Source organism: Dreissena polymorpha, chromosome 3, assembly GCF_020536995.1.
Source record: "Dreissena polymorpha isolate Duluth1 chromosome 3, UMN_Dpol_1.0, whole genome shotgun sequence".
Classification (NCBI taxonomy): Eukaryota; Metazoa; Mollusca; class Bivalvia; order Myida; family Dreissenidae; genus Dreissena; species Dreissena polymorpha.
Genome location: NC_068357.1, coordinates 143,143,106 through 143,165,490, shown reverse-complemented (window position 1 = coordinate 143,165,490; position 22,385 = coordinate 143,143,106). Strand labels below are relative to the sequence as shown.

General features: G+C 39.4%; 2 protein-coding genes across 10 annotated transcripts in view; both read left to right on the top strand.

The window, feature by feature from the left end:
* Window positions 1–4,059: 4,059 nt before the first annotated feature.
* LOC127871779 (zinc finger protein 90-like) lies at window positions 4,060–8,025 on the top strand. 2 transcript variants are annotated; one of them, XM_052414975.1, is made up of 6 exons: window positions 4,060–4,429; window positions 4,762–5,773; window positions 6,556–6,725; window positions 6,946–7,035; window positions 7,279–7,485; window positions 7,814–8,025. In XM_052414975.1, exons 1-5 carry the CDS (start codon window positions 4,381–4,383, stop codon window positions 7,374–7,376), a joined length of 1,419 nt encoding a protein of 472 aa, XP_052270935.1. In that variant the 5' UTR covers window positions 4,060–4,380; the 3' UTR covers window positions 7,377–7,485; window positions 7,814–8,025. The 2 variants fall into 2 exon arrangements, with proteins under 2 accessions (XP_052270935.1, XP_052270936.1); XM_052414976.1 differs by having other exon boundaries at window positions 6,556–6,741.
* Window positions 8,026–12,719: 4,694 nt separating this feature from the next.
* LOC127871775 (DNA annealing helicase and endonuclease ZRANB3-like) overlaps window positions 12,720–22,385 on the top strand; it is a 238,710-nt gene continuing 229,044 nt past the window's right edge. For 7 of the 8 annotated variants that reach the window (XR_008045547.1, XM_052414952.1, XM_052414960.1 and 4 more), the window contains exons 1-2: window positions 12,720–12,841; window positions 16,015–16,033. Coding sequence is in view for 7 of the 8 variants with exons in the window: in XM_052414952.1 (XP_052270912.1) it covers window positions 12,729–12,841; window positions 16,015–16,033 (132 nt within the window). In the remaining variant the exon portion in view is untranslated. The remainder of the gene's footprint in view (window positions 12,842–16,014; window positions 16,034–22,385) is intronic. The other variant, XM_052414953.1, reaches the window with a different exon arrangement.

Below are 22,385 nucleotides of genomic sequence, written 5' to 3'. Positions count from 1 at the left end.
CCAGATAAAGTGTCATAAGTTCAATCCTATAAAATAGAAATATCAACCTTATTTAGATAGATTCTCATTAATATGAATTTTGCAGACGATAATGCAATGTATCAAACCTTTAAGTGCAATAAGTATTGGGCAGATTTAGAAGCCAGATATAAAAGAACATTTTAACAAAAATGTCTCAGCAGTATGTCCATAATCATTAGTGAATTCCAGAGCTGATTGCAAACCCGTTATTTGGTTTTAAAGACTTCCGTAGATATCCAGACTCCACAATCCAGTTTTTGCACGCGTTTTCCTCGATATGCGAGCATTATTCATTCGATCCTTCCTTCCTTCCGATTTGTCGAGCGCACTAATTCATATTGGTATATGGTGAATATTCATATAATTGTACGGTCTTTAGTACCAACATCTTGAAACTGCGTTGGCAAGTATGTTTGAGGTTCTGCAATTTTGACACGCGAAAGGACATTGTCCAAAGACGCGTGAACCATAGTAGTAGATCTTACTTCATTGCGTCAGATTTTGTATTTGAACTTTGAACACTTAATGAATATTATTACAAACACACCTTTGACGAAGAATCCGCTAGCGAATTCTGTTTAAACAAATAATATAATATTATTTTAACAAATTTAAGGTTACTTTTCGTGATTTGAGTTTTCGCACAATAAATAAAAAAATGTTGATGGCGGAAGTGATAATTTTCTAAAAATAGCGACTACAACGACCGCAGTCGACTGACCACACAGTCATGCGACCACAGTCGCGGCAAATTTCTCCGTGAACGCGACAATTTGTCAGTTGGCGGCCGACAACCGTCGGTCGACCGCACAGTCGCGCGACTACAGTCGTGTTTTGTAGTTTTTTATTAAACCGGACCCTGGTGTCCGACAAACATATGCATATACGTAAACCTTTGTTTGGGTTGGAAATAAAAACGAAACTTCGAATATGTGAAAAAATTGACTGCTTTATTATTATTTTACTTCTTTATGAAAATATGTGTTCCAAATATCCCAACACACTTTATAAGATTGTAAATCACATTGCTTAATCATTCACTTGTAATGTATATTCGCGTGTGTAAAGAAATCATTACGCATACAATTAGAGTACATGTAAAGACACATTTAAAAAGTCGCCGTGGCTTTGTGTATATGGTGTTTGCCTAGCGAGCGGGGGATCAGGGGTTCGCTCTCTTCTCTTTGCGCGTGCTTATGGTCTTAAAACACCATGTATTGGTTCCACTCAGGAAACGGTCTCAATAGCGCTTCAATAAGCCTCAGGCTTTCGATCAAATGTTGCAAAAATAAATAGGTTAAAACTAAACTCAAAATGTTAAATGGCAGATGTGCATGTATATACCACAAAAAGTTCTGTTTAGAGAAACCAAAGCCCATCTCTACTCGTTTGAATGCGAATTGGTCCATTTCTAATTCTTGCGAGGCAGATAAGAGGTTTTTTCCCCACTTTGGCAGTAGCCACATCTGCCGCAGCACATTCTAGAGCCCCCAAAGAGTATGACCTTCACTGTGAAAGACCTACATGAATACTTTTTTTGTAATAATAAACCGATTTTATTTCACCACAACGATACAACATATTTAAATTATAATAAGTCCATCCTTATGCTACAATCATACTGAAGGCGGCCTCTCGATCATTCGCACTCAAATGTTCCATGATGGGACTTGTCAAGAAGACGTGCGATCTTACTGAAACAAAATCAGCGTCGGTTTGTTCAGCCGCTGACATCTACTCTAAATAAATTAATGAGCGTTTACAGACACGTATATATATATATATTTATTATTTTTTTCAAATTTTCAAACTCCGTAATGAGTTATGGACATTGTGAAACGCATTTATTTTCTAAATTTAAATCAATTACATCATGCCACTTTACAACTAATTTCTTTTCATTAACGATAAGGTTATGGTACAGATGAGACAGATACGACACATACCTAAACAGATATCTTAAGTTGTGCGAATTTGCAAATGCAATGAATTTCTACTTTTGAGAGACAACACTACGCCTTGAAAGAACGATTTTGCCTATTTGAATACGCTAACCTTTGTAATTAAATATACAATACAACAGTTTTATTAGTGCGAATTTCAATTTTGAATACGCTTTTTTTGCGTAATGCCCTCGACATTCACTTTATTCATTCGATACATTGTTTTGTAATTTCTCGAGCTTCATGCACTTTACTGGCCAACACATGTAACCTCCTGTCCCGCGGGGTATTTTTAATAACTTTTACACGTAACAAGCAAGTTACAGTTTATTTTATTCTATGAATACAATCAATATTCTTATAGCTTTTGTATAGGAAGTCAAGTCACCTTTTACTATTAAAGGAAGAAGAAAAGCGAGATGCAGCAGAGGAAGCAGTGGCAAAAAAAAAACCTGTTCCAAGACCTAGAAATAAAGTGAAATTGATTGTATTCATAGAATAAAATAAACTGTAACTTGCTTGTTACGAGTAAAAGTTATTAAAAATACCCCGCGTGACAGGAGGTAACAAATTGCCGCCCAACGTGGGGCTCGAATTAGGGCTCTGACATACCAGATAGGGTGAGAACCCCGGAGAGTAGCAGCGTTGAAGATCGGTTACGTATCACCAGGATGGACAAGAGACCAACTCGAGTTGTGTTTAATTTGGTACCATTTTTTTGCGTGATCACACACTTTGTCGTTATAACAGTGCCGGCACCTGAAACAGGACCAAGGAAGGACACACGAAGGACATCCAAGGACTCATGAACTCAATATACTAACTTGTGCTGTGTGGTTCCTCAAGTTTTGCTATAGGTGGGGAGTTATAGTATTAGAAAAAATTAAGTGTACATTTTAAATTTTTGTTTTAATACCTTTTGATTATTTTTTTCTGATAAGAAGATAATTTCTGAATAACACTACTTTAACATGTGGTGACTGGGTATAAACAGGAGCACGGATGGCCGAGTGGTCTAAGCGGAAGACTTTTTACTCCAGGACCCTAGGGGTCAGTGGTTCGAGCACAGTTGAGGGTTACTTTTTCTTTTCTTTTTTTAATTGTATTCTTGTTTGTTTACTGGAGATGTTTATGTCCAATGTTTAAATTAACCATTATAAATCATTTTATGACAAACGTCAATACATGCCAAAATCTGTGAAAAGGCCCCGATAGTGCTATCTATAATCTCGCCTTTCTTTCATCAAGGGCGACACACGACACAGTCGCGGCGACGCACGATATTTTGCGCGATACACGAAGCGACGCGCGAGAATGTACTACGAAATATCGCCCTTGTGTAGGTAGCCCAAAAGGCGATATATCGTGTAAAATATATCGTGCGTCGCCGCAAAATTACTGTAACACCGTTTAAAAAACGCGACAGTCGACAGGTGATATTATTACAGCGATATTTGAACAGTTCAAATATCGCGTATCGCCGCGACTGTCGCGCAAAATATCGAGTATCGCTTCGTGCGTCGTGTGACGCGGTCTTACATAAGACCGCGATACACGAGATTCGGATAATATGGGCGATATTAGAATAATAAAATATTGTGCGTCGCCGCGACAGTCGCGCAAAATATCGTGCGTCGCTTCGTGTTTCGTGCGTCGCCCTTTGAGCGCGAGACACGACACTCGAAGCGATACACGATATTTTGCGCGACAGTCGCGGCGACGCACGATATTTTGCGCGACAGTCGCGGTGACGCACGATATTTTGCGCGACAGTCGCGGCGACGCATGAAATATTTAACACGATATATCGCCTTTTGGATTTCCTACACAAGGGCGATATTTCGTGGAACATTCTCGCGCGTCGCTTCGTGTATCGCGCAAAATATCGTGCGTCATCGCCATTGTCGAGCAAAATATCGTGCGTCGCCGCGACTGTCGCGTAAATATCGTGTATCGCTTCGTGTTCCGCCCTCCCTTGATGAAAGACGGGCGAGATTATAGATGGCACTATCCAAATTCTGTAATATATGTATATGAGCATATACACTTCCTAAAAAATTTTTGCAAATTACTTTCGAGTATGGTGTTGTGTAGCCTTCATAACAAAGCGCTTAATGATCTCAATGAATTGGAGAACCCTTTTGAATGTATTTCTTCAATCATTTAAATGCATTAATTGATAAAATAATAAGATTACATATTATGTGTCACGCTTATTAATAACAATTAATCATGAATCGAGTTTGAATACAATAACAAGAGTTTCAACATGTACAATAGTGAATAAACGTTCGGACTGACATTTTGGATACAATTTCATGAGATGTTTCTTAGTGAAAGTGTTCCCAATTTTCATACATCTAACGAAAATAATTGTCATCTTTATCTTAAGATATAAGCAAATATTATCAAAAGAATGGATTCTCAGGATAATTCACGTACACATGACGACAATAATGATATTGGTGGGTAAAATGTGCAATAAATCAAATACAGTTTAATCTTATGACCTTTACAAATGAACTTATGAAGGATTATTTCCTTTAATCACATTTCTGTAATTATGAGAATTAAATACTACAGATTATACATTACTTGAAATTAAACACAGCGTCTCATGTTTCTGTATTATCTATTATGTTCTCGATGTTTTGATGCGAAATATTGCATTCATGGAAATGTTTACAAAATACTATTCTCTGCTATTACAAGATATTTTGACATATAACTTATTGGTTAAAAATGATCCATTTTTAAAAGTATGCATTTGCATCATTAAATATATGCTTACTTTCAGACTCAGCACTTGCTGAACTTTTTCCAAGCCTCGGATACAACTTCAGCAATCCCCTGGCTGTCCTATTGTCAACCATGGGGTCTAGTGATGAAAAAGGAGGGCATGGAACCAACCTCTATAACCCTTTTAACCTTCCACCTCCCAGACTGCAGGAAATACATGCCATGGCGACGGCAAATCTCATTAGTCAAACACAGGAGGCTATCATGCAAGAGTATAACTTCCTGGATCTTGACTTTGAAAACACCTTTGTTGACAGATGCCATCAGAGTTCGGATCGTCTTTCAAATACTTGTGCTGATTATAATTCTAATGGCAAACACAGAAAATCATATCGTCCCTCAACTGAAAAACACTCTGTTTTGCATCAACTACATGTAACAGACATTTCAAGTAACCCTGGTCAATATGAATCAATAGAGGGAACAAAATTAACAGAGTTTAATGTTTCTTTGCAACAGAAAAAATGTAATACTGTTGCCCCTGTAGCTTCTAAAAGGAAATCTGATACTTCTGAAGATGAAATTGCTGTTGCAAATTTAATAAATCCTTTGACAAATGAAGACAATTCATTTCACAATTCATATTTTTTGAATAAACATGTGACTCCAGACAAAAGATCTAAACTAGAAGTTAAAGATAAAGACTGTCCAGCTGCCTTGAATTTAAATAAGAAGTCTATTGATTTTGCTGGTTCAGACATAAAGAAAAGCTCATTTTTAGAGGTTGAGATACCTGCAAATGATGAAACAAATACTGTACCAAGTACCGCAAAAGAAATGCAAACAGATTGTCGCTCATTTGATTCTAACTGTGTAGTGAATGATTCAACTGAAGATGTATTGATGGATAATGTCTTATATGTCTGCCATATTTGTTCAAAACAGTTTACTTGTTTGGAGGACATGAATATGCATTGTTCCAGCCATCAAAGATATGTTTGTCCACAGGAGGGATGTGCTAAAACCTTCACATATCGAAGCCACTATCAATACCATCTGAAAACACATACGTAAGTATGACAAGTCCATATTTGATTGTGAGTACATGTAATAAAATTGATATAAAACACTTTTAGTAATTTTAGTGTATACTTTGGGCATTTTTATGAATCAAGATAAGCCAACAAACGTTCTCAATAAATAAGTTTTAAATTTTATTGTATATGTGATGTTGAGAATTACAGAAATAAAGTAAAAAAGAGGTCCTTCAAGAATCCCTTATTCTGAAAGCTTTTAACTTTTGATTTAGTCACATCTGTTTTCAACCTATCCATGTTTAAGTTCTAGGCAACTTTATCTTTGGTCAATTCTCAAGTAAGTGATTTGTAGCCAAATGGTGAAAGAACCAGAAGCAAAAACACACTTAAACTTTAAAAAAAATAAAACTTAAATAAAATTCCTTTAACCTGATGCTTAATATGAAAATTCATGCTGCAAAATTTTTGTTTAAGTTTAGGAAAAAAATCAATACCATATCTGATTACAATATCAATTAGTTAATTAACCCTTTCCCACTTAGAGGCAAAGTGACAATGGCTATGTGTGAACAGCATAAAACCAGAACAGCCTGCAAGTAACTCGCAGTCTGTTAAGGTTTTATGCTGTTTGCTGCTCATCAGTAGCTATGGGTTGAAAATGAAGCCTTTAGAACTTGAATCTAGTAAGAAAGGTCTTTAATTAAATTTAACTTACTAAGCGACTTCAAACGTTTCAAAATACATATCACAGTGGTAAAGGGTTAAAATAGTAAGATACTTGTAAAAAAAATATCACAGCTTTACTGCTTTTTCAGTGGATTACGAGGGTACCAGTGTGAGGTGTGTGGCAGTGCGTTCAGTGCCTCCCACCATCTGGCTGCTCACATGGGGACCCACACAGGGGACAGACCTTTCATATGCAGCCAGTGCGACAAGGCCTTCAACACACTCTCTCAACTTAACAACCATGAGCGCACACACACAGGTGGCTGAAAGTTGTGGTATTAAAATTGAGTAGTTGCTATTGGATTTAGAAACACACATTTCTCAGGTTCTATTCACTTATATCTTTTTATCGGGAGAATGGAGCCAAAGAAGCCCTTAGAATAACAGTAACTTTCTGCTGTACAATTTCAGGCCTTGTTCCATCCCAATAAGAAAAAATAGTAAAATACAAATAAGTAGAAGTATGCCACTATTTGTAGGGAAGAAGCCATACAAATGTGATGTACCAGGCTGTGATAAAAGCTTTGCGGAAAGTTCCAGTCTCAAGAAACACAAAGTTACACATTCTGGTATCGTTATAAACAATATTCTTATTAGTACGTTGAGCATAATTTGCCTTTATTGAATTACCCAATATTTTATAAGAAATTCAAGAACAGTAATCTCTATTTGTTTTACTCAATACTATGCTTGATTTTGTAAGTGTTTAACTCAATGTCACAATGTCAACCACTTAAGTTTCGGACTAGACAATCATATCTAAAATTGTTTTTTGATGAGCAACTCTGCTATGTTTTTCTTAATAATTGCAGGTGATAAGCCATACAAATGTGGCATCTGTCAAAAAGGTTTCTCTCAGTCCAGCAGTCGCAGTTACCACATCAAAAAGGCCCATCCAGAAGGCTCTTAACACAAACAAGACCAGGGGCTAGTTTTTACAAAACGTGTGAAGGCTTCCAAACAGCATCTGAGCTTATGTTCCATAAGTTATGTGGGGCTCTTAAACAAATTAGGCATATGTGAGTCTTGGACATGTACCTAAATATTGGTTCTTGACCAAAAATATAAGTAAACAACACTAATTTAGGCGCTCTAATGTTGTTTTTTTAAACAGAAGTGCTCAGTGCCATTAATTGGATTTAATGTCTTACTGAATGTGTGTTTCACCGAAGTAAAGCAAAAATGATTTGTTAAAGCTTACAGAACCCCATAACGTTTGCTTCCCATCTTTTTTAATGAGTTCATGTAATGAATGTCTACCCATGGTCATTTTTGTGTCCAGTGGGATTAAGCGGCATCCATTTTGTTATAATTATTTTTGTTTTAATTTTGATTTTTACATTTTAGGAGCATAACCAGAAAATGTTTGATAGAGATGTAGGAGATCTTCAATGAAGCATAGAAGAAAAATAACACTGACCAATATGACCATAACCAAGCTACATTCCATGGTTATTGTAAAGATGTAAATGAAACACTAAATTATAGTTACGTTTTGTTATTTTTATGAGAATTACATAATGTATATATACAGTTCTTGAAATAAAGAGAAAAATATCGTGCATTACTTACTTAGATGTATTGTTATTAATAAAATGAAAAAAAAATATGATCCATGGTTATTATGTCCCCACCACTATAGTGGGGGACATATTGTTTTTGCCCTGTCTGTTGGTTGGTTGTTTGCTCCAACTTTAACATTTCTCCATAACTTTTGCAATATTGAAGGTAGCAACTTCATATTTGGCATGGAGCTGCACATTTTGAGTGGTGAAAGGTCGAGGTCAAGGTCGTCCTTCAACGTCAAAGGTCAAATATATAGCATCAAAGCGGCGCATTATGGGGACATAGTGTTTCTGACAAACACATATCTTGTTTTTAGCATGAAAATGAAATTCTGTGTATTAATATTTCCAGATTATGTGTAAAAAAGTGGAGGATGCTAATTTGTAAAAATGTTTCTTTGATTTTACTTAGATAAAGTTCATCTATTTAGCAAAGTAGAACAAAGCGATTAAATTTAGTTAGAAAAAGTTTCTTTGTGTTGCTTACAGTTTGAACAGCTCAGACGAGCCTTCTTCAGACCTTTTAGGCATTTATTATATCCCTATTACCATTGGTAATGGGGCTATATAGGAGACACTTTGTCGGTCGGTCTGTCGGTCCCGAAAATTTAATCCAATCTTCACCAAACTTGACCAGAAGTTGTATCTTGATGATGTCTTTGAATATGGGTCATGCCAGGTCAAAAACTAGGTCATAGGGTCACTAAGTGCGTTTTAAACCGAAAGTTAGTCCGGACCATAACTACCGGTATGTCATTTATCGTTGGATTTTAAAATTACTAAATTAGTTCTAATGTCAAAATGCCCATAAATGAGCTTGTCCGGGACATAACTTTGTCATTTATTTTGAGACTTTAAAATCATTTGGCACATTTGTTCACAATCATTGGACGGTGTGTCATGCTAAAGAATTACGTCGATATCTTCAAGGTCAAGGTCACATTTTTAGTTCAAAGGTAAAATTTTGCCATAAATGAGCTTGTCCGGGCCATAACTTTGTCGTTCATTGTGAGATTTTAAGATCATATGGCACATTTGTTCGCCATCATTGGATGGTGTGTCATGCGAAAGAATTACGTCGATATCTGCAATGTCAAGGTCAGACTTTGAGTTCAAAAGTCAAATTGGCCATAAATGATCTTGTCCGGGCCATAACTATGTCATTCATTGTGAGATTTTAAAATAAATTACTCGGTACATTTGTTCACTATCATTGGACGGTGTGTCATGCGAAAAAATTAAGCCGATATCTCCAAGGTCAATGTCACACTTTGAGTTCAAAGGTCAAAAATGGCGATAAATGATCTTGTCCGGGCCCTAACTATGTCATTCATTGTGAGATTTTAAAATTACTCGGTACATTTGTTCACAATCATTGGACGGTTTGTCATGCGAAAGAATTACGTCGATATATCTAAGGTCAAGATCACACTTGGAGTTCAAAAGTCAAAATGCCCATAAATGAGCTTGTCCCGGCCATAACTATGTAATTCATTGTGAGATTTTAAAATGACTGTACATTAATTTTGTTCGAAAATTGGACGGCGTGCCATGCGAAAGAATTGAGTTCAAAGGTCAAAATGACCGTACATGATAAAGGCATAATAATTCTTAAAACTCGCCATACATTAGCTTCTGTTGTTTTGTGGAGACATCATGCAAAATAGTATGTGTCAATGCAGCATGTAGGGGTATACGTCACGTCCGTGACAAAGTTCTAGTTTATAAATATTTTATTTTCATAGCTGGTTGAAACAGATGAAAAATCTGTGTTGTATTTCCTTAAAATCATGTTCTTATTCAATACATAAAACATGTATAAATGTTTTTAACTTATCATGCTTTGTTAAAAACATTACTTCTCAGCAAATAATAACGTTTTACACAAGCTTGCAGGAGTTGAACAATTGTCCGATTAAATACCTGGCTGCCAAGAGGTAATGTAATTTTTGCTAGTTTGACATGGCATACTGTAACATATAAAAGCGTTTTCCTCGAATTATCGAATTGTTAAAAAGCTTCTGGTCGCAATTACTTCATTTGTGTGCCAATTATGTCGAATGTCCATGACTACCGGTAATATTCTCTTGAAATCATTATTGAAGTTATTGTCCTTTGTTAAAATTACACCTCGATCACAGCAACACTTGGGAGTTTGGTTGCATTTGGATATATTTTTTGGACTTGTGACAATTCAAAGTAACGAATTATAACTAACTATAGATGTGTAATTCATTTTACTTAAAGTTACCAATTAAATCTTGCTGAACATATTGTTATCATGGGTACCGGTACACCAGTGTTCTTGAAAACCCGTTCTCATAAAAAATAATGTTAAATATGTCTTTGTATTCCATATATCATACTACCCGGGGTATTTCGCTCGAGCTTGATAAAGACTACCTTGACAGGATGCACCGTACGGTATTAATACAAGGGAACAAGGTCAGCTCTGGTCACATATAAAACCAAAAGAAATAAAGTACAAGCTTTCATTCACCAGAAGGAAATAGGTGTTTCTTTACGTTCACTTATATATTTATAGTTTGGCGAAAATGAGCAGCATAGTCATACCAAGTATCGCCTTCAACAACCTGTTCCCTAGGCCCAATGTCAAGGTCAACATTTTAATGTTAAAGGTCAAAATTGGGAAATCCGCCGGATCGAGTTGATGATGAAAGTATATATTGACATCGAGTCACTTATCGATCACGACACAACATATCATAAACCTAGAATTCACTTCTGTTCCCCGTAAAGCTCGTGTGGAAGAGACAGACGAAGAAAATTACATGTATTTCAGAAGAGTCAAAACCAGGAAGATAGACGGCATCGGCCCTGTGTAATGGCTAACTAAGTTTGTATGCCGACCATTTGATTGATGAGCTTAAACGTTTTCGGAACTTCAACTGAACTGTCGCATAGACAAACATTAATAGCGCTCGATTGGTCATTGTCGATTCGGGTACTACCCGAAAGTACCTCGGGTATTTACTAGCTAGCACCATTGTGCAGTAGGCGATGTGGCAACGTAGTGGTTGAAGGGACCTTTTCACAGATTTTGGAATGTGATTGAAGTTTGTCATTACATGCTTTATATTGATAAATGTTAACATTGGATCTCAAAAGTTCCAGTAATAAAACAATAAGAAAAAATAAAATAAGAACAAAAGTTAACCCTCAACTGAGCTCGAACCACTGACCCATGGAGTAAAAGTCTATCGCTTAGACCACCCGATCATCCGTGCTTATACATTAAGTGGGGTATTTTATACTTAAAATAAGCAATTCTCATAGTGTCACAAAGTACGTATAACGACAACAACAGAATTCTCCAAATTATTTAATCGTTTCGAGTTGATAAATTTCAGATTTTTAAATCGTCAAACGATCTATATAATGGATATTTTAGAGCATTGTAAATGTTCAGTAGGCCTATTACTGTGTCCTCACAAATATCATAACTATAACGAAAATTTGAAACATTTTTTTTTAATTTGTCAATTTACCGAAACGTGAAAAGGCCCCAAACGAAAACAAGTGGCTCAGCCACACGGTACCAGCTTGATCCTTGTCATCGGCTCTCCTCTGTGGAACGCCCAGCAAAAGAGGCCCCGCGCAATCATGAAACTGTTGATTGTAACATTTTGTGTGAAATTGTACGTTTAGTAAAACATTATTTAAGTGTTTAAGTATTTTCAGATTCATGACGTTTGTTATTATAAATCGGCCGTTTAAATCATGATCATTGTGATGTTAAAAACTAAAGACCTATAATGTACACAGACTGAAAACTTCGCGCTTTATCGTTCTATCTCGCGGCGGGTTCACGTGGTCAAGTAACCGATAAGATATAGCGACGCGTCAGTAGCAATGGGTACGATTATCGAGCAAAGTTATGCAAAAATGTTACGGCGCTATAGAAAGATGGCTATAACTTGGTAAAAAATAATCCGATTTTTATAAAATTAAGTTTCATAGAAACATTAGTAATCATGCTTTAATAAAATTTCGATTTTATTCAGCTTGAATAAGAATCTATAATGCCGCGATGGTTAAAGAAATAGCGCTATAAGAATTTCCAAATCGCGGCGAGAATGCGGTTGAATAGTTAATTTGAAAGGCTTTTGCTGATAAAATATTCTTGTATACATTTTTATTTCTAACATATAAAACCTTATAAAACAATATTATTTAAAAACGGATATATTTGGACACGTAGATCTAGGTTTCTGATAAAAACAACATTACAGTATAATAAATGCTTTGATCGTTCGATCCAAAAACGGTTTAAGTCCGACTAATTCAATTTTGATTATGTAGATTAAAAAAATCTCTAATTTCTATTTTTATTTAGATCTTATTCATGAGTTATAGGTTTTTAAGTTTTGTTTGTAATACCCATTTGTTTTTTTCTTTTCATAATTAGTAAAAGCTCTAAGTTTCCTGGACTAGGATTTCGCAAAAGAAAATAGGTCTTTGTAAAAACGAACTGTACACGGGGCATTAAAACCACGTAGGTTGCTTCTAGTCCGTGGATGACTTATAATACTTTGTTAAAATAAATCAGAGCTATGAAATATAAAAAATTGAGGTTTTATTTGGATTTTTTCGCCATATATTTTGTATATTCAATTAAGGATGTTCTGTCTCAACGGACATTCCCACAGTTACTCCCCTTTGAAAAAGATTCGCCAATGGCGGGAGATACCGAAGATAAAATTTTGTCAAAACTTCCACAAAGTTTAGTGAAACAGTTAATGCCGTTTCAGAAGCAGGGTGTTCAATTTGCCGTCAAGAAAAATGGCAGGTAGATACAATTTAGTTATTTCTACTTCTAATCATAATCACTTATTTTTTTAATGTAATTTCGCGATAAAAAAATCCACTGGTACTGTCACACTCGATACTATGTTACCAAGTGGCAATTATCCAACTTCCAGCTATTATCCGGGGCGCTCGGAGTTTCAACTGGTAATGGTATGTTTTATGTTAACTCTGACGCCTTGAATCCAAGCGTCATTTTAATAAGTTGAATGAGCAACATAAACTATTTTCTGGCATAAATAACCACAAACAGATCGTAAATATGTGTCTTGTTCTGACAAAACTGGGCATAATGCATGTGGGTAAAATGCCGTCCCAGATTAGCCTGTGCAGTCCGGACAGGCTAATCAGGGACAACACTTTCCGCTTAAACTTGATATTCGGTAAGAAGGGACTTCCTTCAAACTAAAAATACCATAAAAGCAGAAAGTGTTGTCCCTTATTAGCCTGTGCGGATGCACAGGCTAATCTGGGACGGCACTTTACTCACAAGCATTAAGCCCAGTTTTCTCAGAACAAGACACATATATCCCTAATGCGGCAATTAAAACAACTAACATATGGTGTGCACGCAGAATAATGGTATTTTTCCAAGTTTCAAACAAATCAAAGCTTCACAAAAAATGTGTGAATTTTTGCAATGGAAAACACAGAGTATTCAGAATGTGAGAATAACCTAATTTATACATCGTCTTTCCTCGGCAAGATAGATCTCGTGTGTAAACAACCAATTGTGCTACATTGAAACTCTCAGAAACCTCGGTTAGATATATTCAATTGTCAATTCAAAACTTTGGCTTTCAGTTTAATTTGCGCAATTCACAGTAAACATGCACATTGATGTCCATGATGTGTGTTTACCTTCGATGTTGTGCACATGGTGTTCGAAAAAAAATGCCTGTATCCTCTATCTAGATGCTTGCTGGGAACCTTTGAGTTTATGTTAATAATTTCCTGCACTTCTCCCATATAAATATTTGGAACTGGTTGAAGATTTCTGGTCACACCAACACCACTTAATCCTTGCTTTGCCATCGCCATTTTTTGTCTTAGCACAGACTGTGTAAATCAATCTATTATCAGCCATGAGATAATCAATACCGAGGCGTAAATAGGGTTTATTGTGTTAGTTACGATGTCTTAGGTTGATTGAATTTGATTTTATAGGCAAACTTTCGGCTTAATTTTTGTACATGGACTTTGGTTTTATAAGGAAGAGTTTCCAGCTGTACGTATGTACTCATAAAAGCTCAAGGGTTTTATAAGGAAGAATTTCAGGCTGTACGTATGTACTCATAAAAGCTCAAAGCATTCAAGAAGAACTAGAAATGGCGTGGCAGACGCGTATCCCCACGCTGAATGTTTGACCCAGGGGGCACCCCAGGGTTGGTAATGCGGCCATGCATAATTTAGATTGACCGTATTGTCATAAGAGATGTTCAGTATCAATTGGAAGTGAATCGGTGTAGAAATGAAGAAGTTAATGCAGTGTGGTTTTTTTTCACCTTTAGGAGAATGGTGGCGGGGCCTGTCCAAAGGGGAAAAACATGTCGTTTTTTAAGGAAAAGGGAAAAATAAAAATTCACTCTTTTATATGTAATGATATTTATGATATGAATATATTCACAGCTGAATGCCTCTGTCCTTTTTCTTAAATATATATCAATGCTTTTTTCAACATTAGTTTCAGACAGTTCAGCCTTCATGCACAGTCTCAGTTTTCCTAGCCATATTGAGTCTAATTGGGATTTTTAAATCTATAAAATGGCAAGTTGGAGCATTTTTTATCAATAAAATGGACCAAATTGGAATGTTTGTTTTTATCAACAAATATTGACAAAATATAGATACATCAGGCCTTTTCCTGGCCATTTTGGGAAAAAAAATGCAATTCATGTGAAAAGTCCACTGATTTGGGAAATACAAATTTAATATATCATTTTATAATAATTCAAATTTGTATTATTTATAGTTATATACTTTGTTAGTTGTTTATGAAATAAATGTGAGATATATTAATCATTAGAAGTTCTTTCTATAATTTTTTTTTTTAACTTCTAAAGGGGATTTTTTCTACAAAATGGGGAAAAAATATATACTTTTTTTAGGGGAATGGGGCCTTTGTGTTTTTCAGAAACACAATGCCCTTCCTGCGCCACTTTGATTTATTTAAATTGTTTATATCATTTGGCAGGTTCATTACTTACCTCCATTTAAAGCTTGTTACTTCCCTTTGAACTTGAAGGATGACCTTGACATTGACCTTTCATCACTAAAAATGTGCAGCTCCATGAGATACACATGCATGCCAAATATCAAGTTGCTATCTTCAATATTGCAAAAGTTATGGCCAATGCACATTACTGGGGGCATAAAAATGAGTGAAAATCTCTGACACGGCCCCATCCCAATCCCCCATAACTTTTGACCCAGGGGTCAGATCAACATTCCAAATAGTGCAGGGTCGCACATATGCTCATAGCTACCATGTGTGTAATTTTCAAGGTTCTAGTGCTTATAGTGTAGGAGGAGATATTGGCCAGGACAGACAGACAGACAGACAGACAAACAGAAGGACGGTGGAGATAACCTCAATATCCCCATGCTTTTCAAAAAGCGTGTGGATAACTATTTTGATGCCTTCCAGAAATTAAACAATTTAATGATATAGACTTGATAACTGTTTGTATATTTTATTAAATTTTATTGTCAAAATAATATTCCTTTTATAGACAGTTGATTTAACACATAATGATACATTTTAGTAAATAATTCATACAATTCACTGTAATTTACAGATATACTGATTTGAATGAATTTCTAGATTTAATTTGTCATTATATTTCTTATTTTAGTTGTCAATAAAAGACATTCAAGAGTAAAACTTATTGAAATATTAAAATAATAATAATTAAAAATATTTTATTGTACTCCCTTTGACATTGTAAGGCCCACTTCTGCAATGTTTTTCTAACTTTGATCAAGAAAAGCTGAGGATGTTACCCTTGTAGGCCTTAACTCACTGACATCAGACTTATTATTATCTCCATACTCTACCATCTGAGCGAACAAGATGGCTGCTTCTTGCCAATACATTACATTGTGTATCAAATAATACATGATACATCAATGAACAGCTTTGTTCTTTTGTTTCAGGTGCCTTATTGCAGATGAGGTGAGTTCTTGAAGGCTTGTTTTGTACCTAGCTGAAGAAGTGTGTATATTTCAAAGTTGTTGATGTCTTTCCGCACTAGAGACTGGATAATGTACGGTACTGCGTGTGTCCCAGCACTCCTGTCTAGAGACTGGATAATGTGTGGTACTGAGTGGCTCAGCACTCCTGTCTAGAGACTGGATAATGTGTGGTACTGAGTGGATCAGCACTCCTGTCTAGAGACTGGATAATGTGTGGTACTGAGTGGCTCAGCACTCCTGTCTAGAGACTGGATAATGTGTGGTACTGAGTGGCTCAGCACTCCTGTCTAGAGACTGGATAATGTGTGGTACTGAGTGGCACAGCACTCCTGTCTAGAGACTGGATAATGTGTGGTACTGAGTGGCCCAGCACTCCTGTCTAAAAACTGGATAATGTGTGGTACTAAGTGGCCCAGCACTCCTGTCTAGAGACTGGATAATGTGTGGTACTAAGTGGCCCAGCACTCCTGTCTAGAGACTGGATAATGTGTGGTACTGAGTGGCCCAGCACTCCTGTCTAGAGACTGGATAATGTGTGGTACTAAGTGGCCCAGCACTCATGTCTAGAGACTGGATAATGTGTGGTACTGAGTGGCCCAGCACTCCTGTCTAGAGACTGGATAATGTGTGGTACTGAGTGGCTCAGCACTCCTGTCTAGAGACTGGATAATGTGCGGTACTGAGTGGCTCAGCACTCCTGTCTAGAGACTGGATAATGTGTGGTACTGAGTGGCCCAGCACTCCTGTCTAGAGACTGGATAATGTGTGGTACTGAGTGACTCAGCACTCCTGTCTAGAGACTGCATAATGTGCGGTACTGAGTGGCTCAGCACTCCTGTCTAGAGACTGGATAATGTGCGGTACTGAGTGGCCCAGCACTCCTGTCTAGAGACTGGATAATGTGTGGTACTGAGTGGCTCAGCACTCCTGTCTAGAGACTGGATAATGTGTGGTACTGAGTGGCCCAGCACTCATGTCTAGAGACTGGATAATGTGTGGTACTGAGTGGCCCAGCACTCCTGTCTAGAGACTGGATAATGTGCGGTACTAAGTGGCTCAGCACTCCTGTCTAGAGACTGGATAATGTGTGGTACTGAGTGGCCCAGCACTTCTGCCTAGAGACTGGATAATGTGTGGTACTGAGTGGCCCAGCACTCCTGTTAGAGACTGGATAATGTGCGGTACTGAGTGGCCCAGCACTCCTGTCTAGAGACTGGATAATGTGCAGTACTGAGTGGCCCAGCACTCCTGTCTAGAGACTGGATAATGTGTGGTACTGAGTGGCCCAGCACTCATGTCTAGAGACTGGATAATGTGCGGTACTGAGTGGCCCAGCACTCCTGTCTAGAGACTGGATAATGTGCGGTACTGAGTGGCCCAGCACTTCTGTCTAGAGACTGGATAATGTGTGGTACTGAGTGGCCCAGCACTCCTGTCTAGAGACTGGATAATGTGTGGTACTGAGTGGCCCAGCATCATGTCTAGAGACTGGATAATGTGCGGTACTGAGTGGCCTAGCACTCCTGTCTAGAGACTGGATAATGTGTGGTACTGAGTGGCCCAGCACTCATGTCTAGAGACTGGATAATGTGCGGTACTGAGTGGCCCAGAACTCCTGTCTAGAGACTGGATAATGTGCGGTACTGAGTGGCCCAGCACTCTTGTCTAGTGACTGGATAATGTGCGGTACTGAGTGGCCCAGCACTCCTGTCTAGAGACTGGATAATGTGTGGTACTGAGTGGCCCAGCACTCATGTCTAGAGACTGGATAATGTGTGGTACTGAGTGGCCCAGCACTCCTGTCTAGAGACTGGATAATGTGCGGTACTGAGTGGCCGAGCACTCCTGTCTAGAGACTGGATAATGTGCGGTACTAGTGTGTCCCAGCACTCCTGTCTAGAGACTGGATAATGTGTGGTACTGAGTGGCCCAGCACTCATGTCTAGAGACTGGATAATGTGCGGTACTGAGTGGCCCAGCACTCCTGTCTAGAGACTGGATAATGTGCGGTACTGAGTGGCCGAGCACTCCTGTCTAGAGACTGGATAATGTGCGGTACTAGTGTGTCCCAGCACTCCTGTCTAGAGACTGGATAATGTGTGGTACTGAGTGGCCCAGCACTCCTGTCTAGGGACTGGATAATGTGTGGTACTGAGTGGCTCAGCACTCTTGTCTAGAGACTGGATAATATGTGGTACTGAGTGGCTAGCACTCATGTCTAGAGACTGGATAATGTGTGGTACTGAGTGGCTCAGCACTCCTGTCTAGAGACTGGATAATGTGCGGTACTGAGTGGCTCAGCACTCCTGTCTAGAGACTGGATAATGTGTGGTACTGAGTGGCTCAGCACTCCTGTCTAGAGACTGGATAATGTGCGGTACTGAGTGGCTCAGCACTCCTGTCTAGAGACTGGATAATGTGTGGTACTGAGTGGCTCAGCACTCCTGTCTAGAGACTGGATAATGTGTGGTACTGAGTGGCTCAGCATTCCCTGTCTAGAGACTGGATAATGTGTGGTACTGAGTGGCCCAGCACTCCTGTCTAGAGACTGGATAATTGCGGTAACTGAGTGGCCCAGCACTCCTGTCTAGAGACTGGATAATGTGCGGTACTGAAGTGGCCCAGCACTCCTGTCTAGAGACTGGATAATGTTGTGGTACTGAGTGGCCCAGCACTCCTGTCTAGAGACTGGATAATGTGGCGGTACTGAATTGGCCCAGCACTCCTGTCTAGAGACTGGATAATGTGCGGTACTGAGTTGGCCCAGCACTCCTGTCTAGAGACTGGATAATGTTTGGTACTGAGTGGGCCCAGCACTCCTGTCTAGAGACTGGATAATGTGTGGTACTGAGTGTGTCCCAGCACTCCTGTCTAGAGGACTGGATAATGTGTGGTACTGAGTGGCCCAGCACTCCTGTCTAGAGACTGGATAATGTGTGGTACTGAGTTGGCCCAACCCTCCTGTCAAGAGACTGGATAATGTGCGGTACTGAGTGGCCCAGCACTCCTGTCTAGAGACTGGATATTGTGTGGTACTGAGTGGCATAGCACTCCTGTCTAGAGACTGGATAATGTGTGTTACTGAGTGGCCCAGCACTCCTGTCTAGAAAACTGGATAATGTGCGGTACTGAGTGGCCCAGCACTCCTGTCTAGAGACTGGATAATGTGTGGTTACTAAGTGGCCCAGCACTCCTGTCTAGAGACTGGATAATGTGTGGTACTGAGTGTGTCCCAGTACTCCTGTCTAGAGACTGGATAATGTGTGGTACTGAGTGGCCCAGCACTCCTGTCTAGAGACTGGATATTGTGTGTTACTGAGTGTGTCCCAGCACTCCTGTCTAGAGACTGGATAATGTGCGGTACTGAGTGTTGTCCCAGCACTCCTGTCTAGAGACTGGATAATGTTCGGTACTGAGTGGCCCAGCACTCCTGTCTAGAGACTGGATAATGTGTGGTACTGAGTGTGTCCCAGCACTCCTGTCTAGAGACTGGATAATGTGTGGTACTGAGTGGCCCAGCACTCCTGTCTAGAGACCTTGATAATGTGTGGTACTGAGTGGCCCAAGCACTCCTGTCTAGAGACTGGATAATGTGTGGTGACTGAGTGGCTCAGCACTCCTGTCTAGAGACTGGATAATGTGTGGTACTGAGTGGCTAAGCACTCATGTCAGAGACTGGATAATGTGTGGTACTGAGTGGCTCAGCACTCCTGTCTAGAGACTGGATAATGTGTGGTACTGAGTGGCTCAGCACTCTTGTCTAGAGACTGGATAATGGGCTGTACTGAGTTGGCCCCAGCACTTCCTGTCTAGAGACTGGATAATGTTGTGGTACTGAGTGTGTCCCAGCACTCCTGTTTAGAGACTGTGATAATGTGTGGTACTGAGTGGCCCAGCACTCCTGTCTAGAGACTGGATAATGTGTGGTACTGAGTGCCCCAGCACTCCTGTCTAGAGACGGGATAATGTGCGGTACTGAGTGTGTCCTAGCACTCTCCTGTCTAGAGACTGGATAATGTGTGGTACTGAGTGTGTCCCAGCACTCCTGTCTAGAGACTGGATAATGTGCGGCGGTACTGAGTGGCCCAGCACTCCTGTCTAGAGACTGGATAATGTGTGGTACTGAGTGGTCCCAGAACTCCTGTCTAGAGACTGGATAATGTGTGGTACTGAGTGGCCCAGCACTCCTGTCTAGAGACTGGATAATGTGTGGTACTGAGTGTGTCCCAGCACTCCTGTCTAGAGACTGGATAATGTGCGGTACTGAGTGTGTCCCAGCACTCCTGTCTAGAACTGGATAATGTGTGGTACTGAGTGTGTCCCAGCACTCCTGTCTAGAGACTGGATAATGTGTGGTATTGAGTGGCCCAGCACTCCTGTCTAGAGACTGGATAATGTGTGGTACTGAGTGTGTCCCAGCACTCCTGTCTAGAGACTGGATAATGTGTGGTACTGAGTGGCCCAGCACTCCTGTCTAAAGACTGGATAATGTGTGGTACTGAGTGGCCCAACACTTCTGTCTAGAGACTGGATAATGTGTGGTACTGAGTGGCCCAGCACTCCTGTCTAGAGACTGGATAATGTGCGGTACTGAGTGTGTCCTAGCACTCCTGTCTAGAGACTGGATAATGTGTGGTACTGAGTGTGTCCCAGCACTCCTGTCTAGAGACTGGATAATGTGCGGTACTGAGTGGCCCAGCACTCCTGTCTAGAGACTGGATAATGTGTGGTACTGAGTGTGTCCCAGCACTCCTGTCTAGAGACTGGATAATGTGTGGTACTGAGTGGCCCAGCTCTCCTGTCTAGAGACTGGATAATGTTTGGTACTGAGTGTGTCCCAGCACTCCTGTCTAGAGACTGGATAATGTGTGGTACTGAGTGTGTCCCAGCATCCTGTCTAGAGACTGGATAATGTGTGGTACTGAGTGGCCCAGCACTCCTGTCTAGAGACTGGATAATGTGTGGTACTGAGTGGCCCAGCACTCCTGTCTAGAGACTGGATAATGTGTGGTACTGAGTGGCCCAGCACTCCTGTCTAGAGACTGGATAATGTGTGGTACTGAGTGTGCCCCAGCACTCCTGTCTAGAGACTGGATAATGTGTGGTACTGAGTGGCTCAGCACTCCTGTCTAGAGACTGGATAATGTGTGGTACTGAGTTACTCAGCACTCCTGTCTAGAGACTGGATAATGTGTGGTACTGAGTGGCTCAGCACTCCTGTCAAGAGACTGGATAATGTGTGGTACTGAGTGGCTCAGCACTCCTGTCTAGAGACTGGATATAATTGCTTGGGTACTGAGTGTGTCCCAGCACTCCTGTCTAGAGACTGGATAATGTGTGGTACTGAGTGGCCCAGCACTCCTGTCTAGAGACTGGATAATGTGTGGTACTGAGTGTGTCCAGCACTCCTGTCTAGAGACTGGATAATGTGTGGTACTGAGTGGCCCAGCACTCCTGTCTAGAGACTGGATAATGTGTGGTACTGAGTGGCCCAGCACTCCTGTCTAGAGACTGGATAATGTGTGGTACTGAGTGGCTCAGCACTCCTGTCTAGAGACTGGATAATGTGTGGTACTGAGTGGCTCAGCACTCCTGTCTAGAGACTGGATAATGTGCGGTGCTGAGTGGCCCAGCACTCCTGTCTTATTAACTTATTAGACTCATGAAAGTTAGGATAAATTTTGATATAGAGCTGCAATTAACAGCTATTTAGTTTTTACCAAAATGTATTTAAGTTCAGTGTGGTCATGTGCTGTTGGGGTAAATGGAGTGTCATTACCTTTCTGGTATGGTAAACACCAACCACGTCATGATGAGAAGTGCGTGTGCCACACACTGTGCTTACCAGATGGCCCTAGCTACACAAACTAAAGCAAAAAGTTTTTAAAGTACTGATTTGGCCGTTTTTAAAAGCCAGACCCATATTGAAACTCTACCAGAGTCCTAACATATTAATTGAATGCTATAAGTAAATATTCTTGCTCTTCTAGACAGGTGGAATCACTATATATACAGGTAAATCAATCATAAACTGTTGACTTGTGGCATAATTTAAGGTTTGAAATTATCAAGTTCAAACGTCGGCACAATTTATGTCAATTTTATGCGGTCATCTCTTGACAAGACTTTTATAGGAACACCCTCAGGGGACAGATGGGCAGGCCGCTTTCCACTCTCTAAGTCATTCAGTTGATAGGCATCAGGCATTTAAGACTAATTTAGAGTAATGCCCTTTATTTATTTAAAACTGTGAAATTAGCTTTTTCTGCTTTATAACTCCGACACTATTCATTTGATCTTAACCAAACTTTCTCGAAATGTTGTTGATATAA

Coding starts and splice junctions, on each gene's coding strand:
- LOC127871779 (XM_052414975.1), top strand. CDS start 4,381: ATGGATTCTCAGGATAATTCACGTACACATGACGACAATAATGATATT. Junction 6,726..6,945: donor CCATGAGCGCACACACACAG/GTGGCTGAAAGT, acceptor CACTATTTGTAG/GGAAGAAGCCATACAAATGT. Junction 7,036..7,278: donor ACACAAAGTTACACATTCTG/GTATCGTTATAA, acceptor TAATAATTGCAG/GTGATAAGCCATACAAATGT.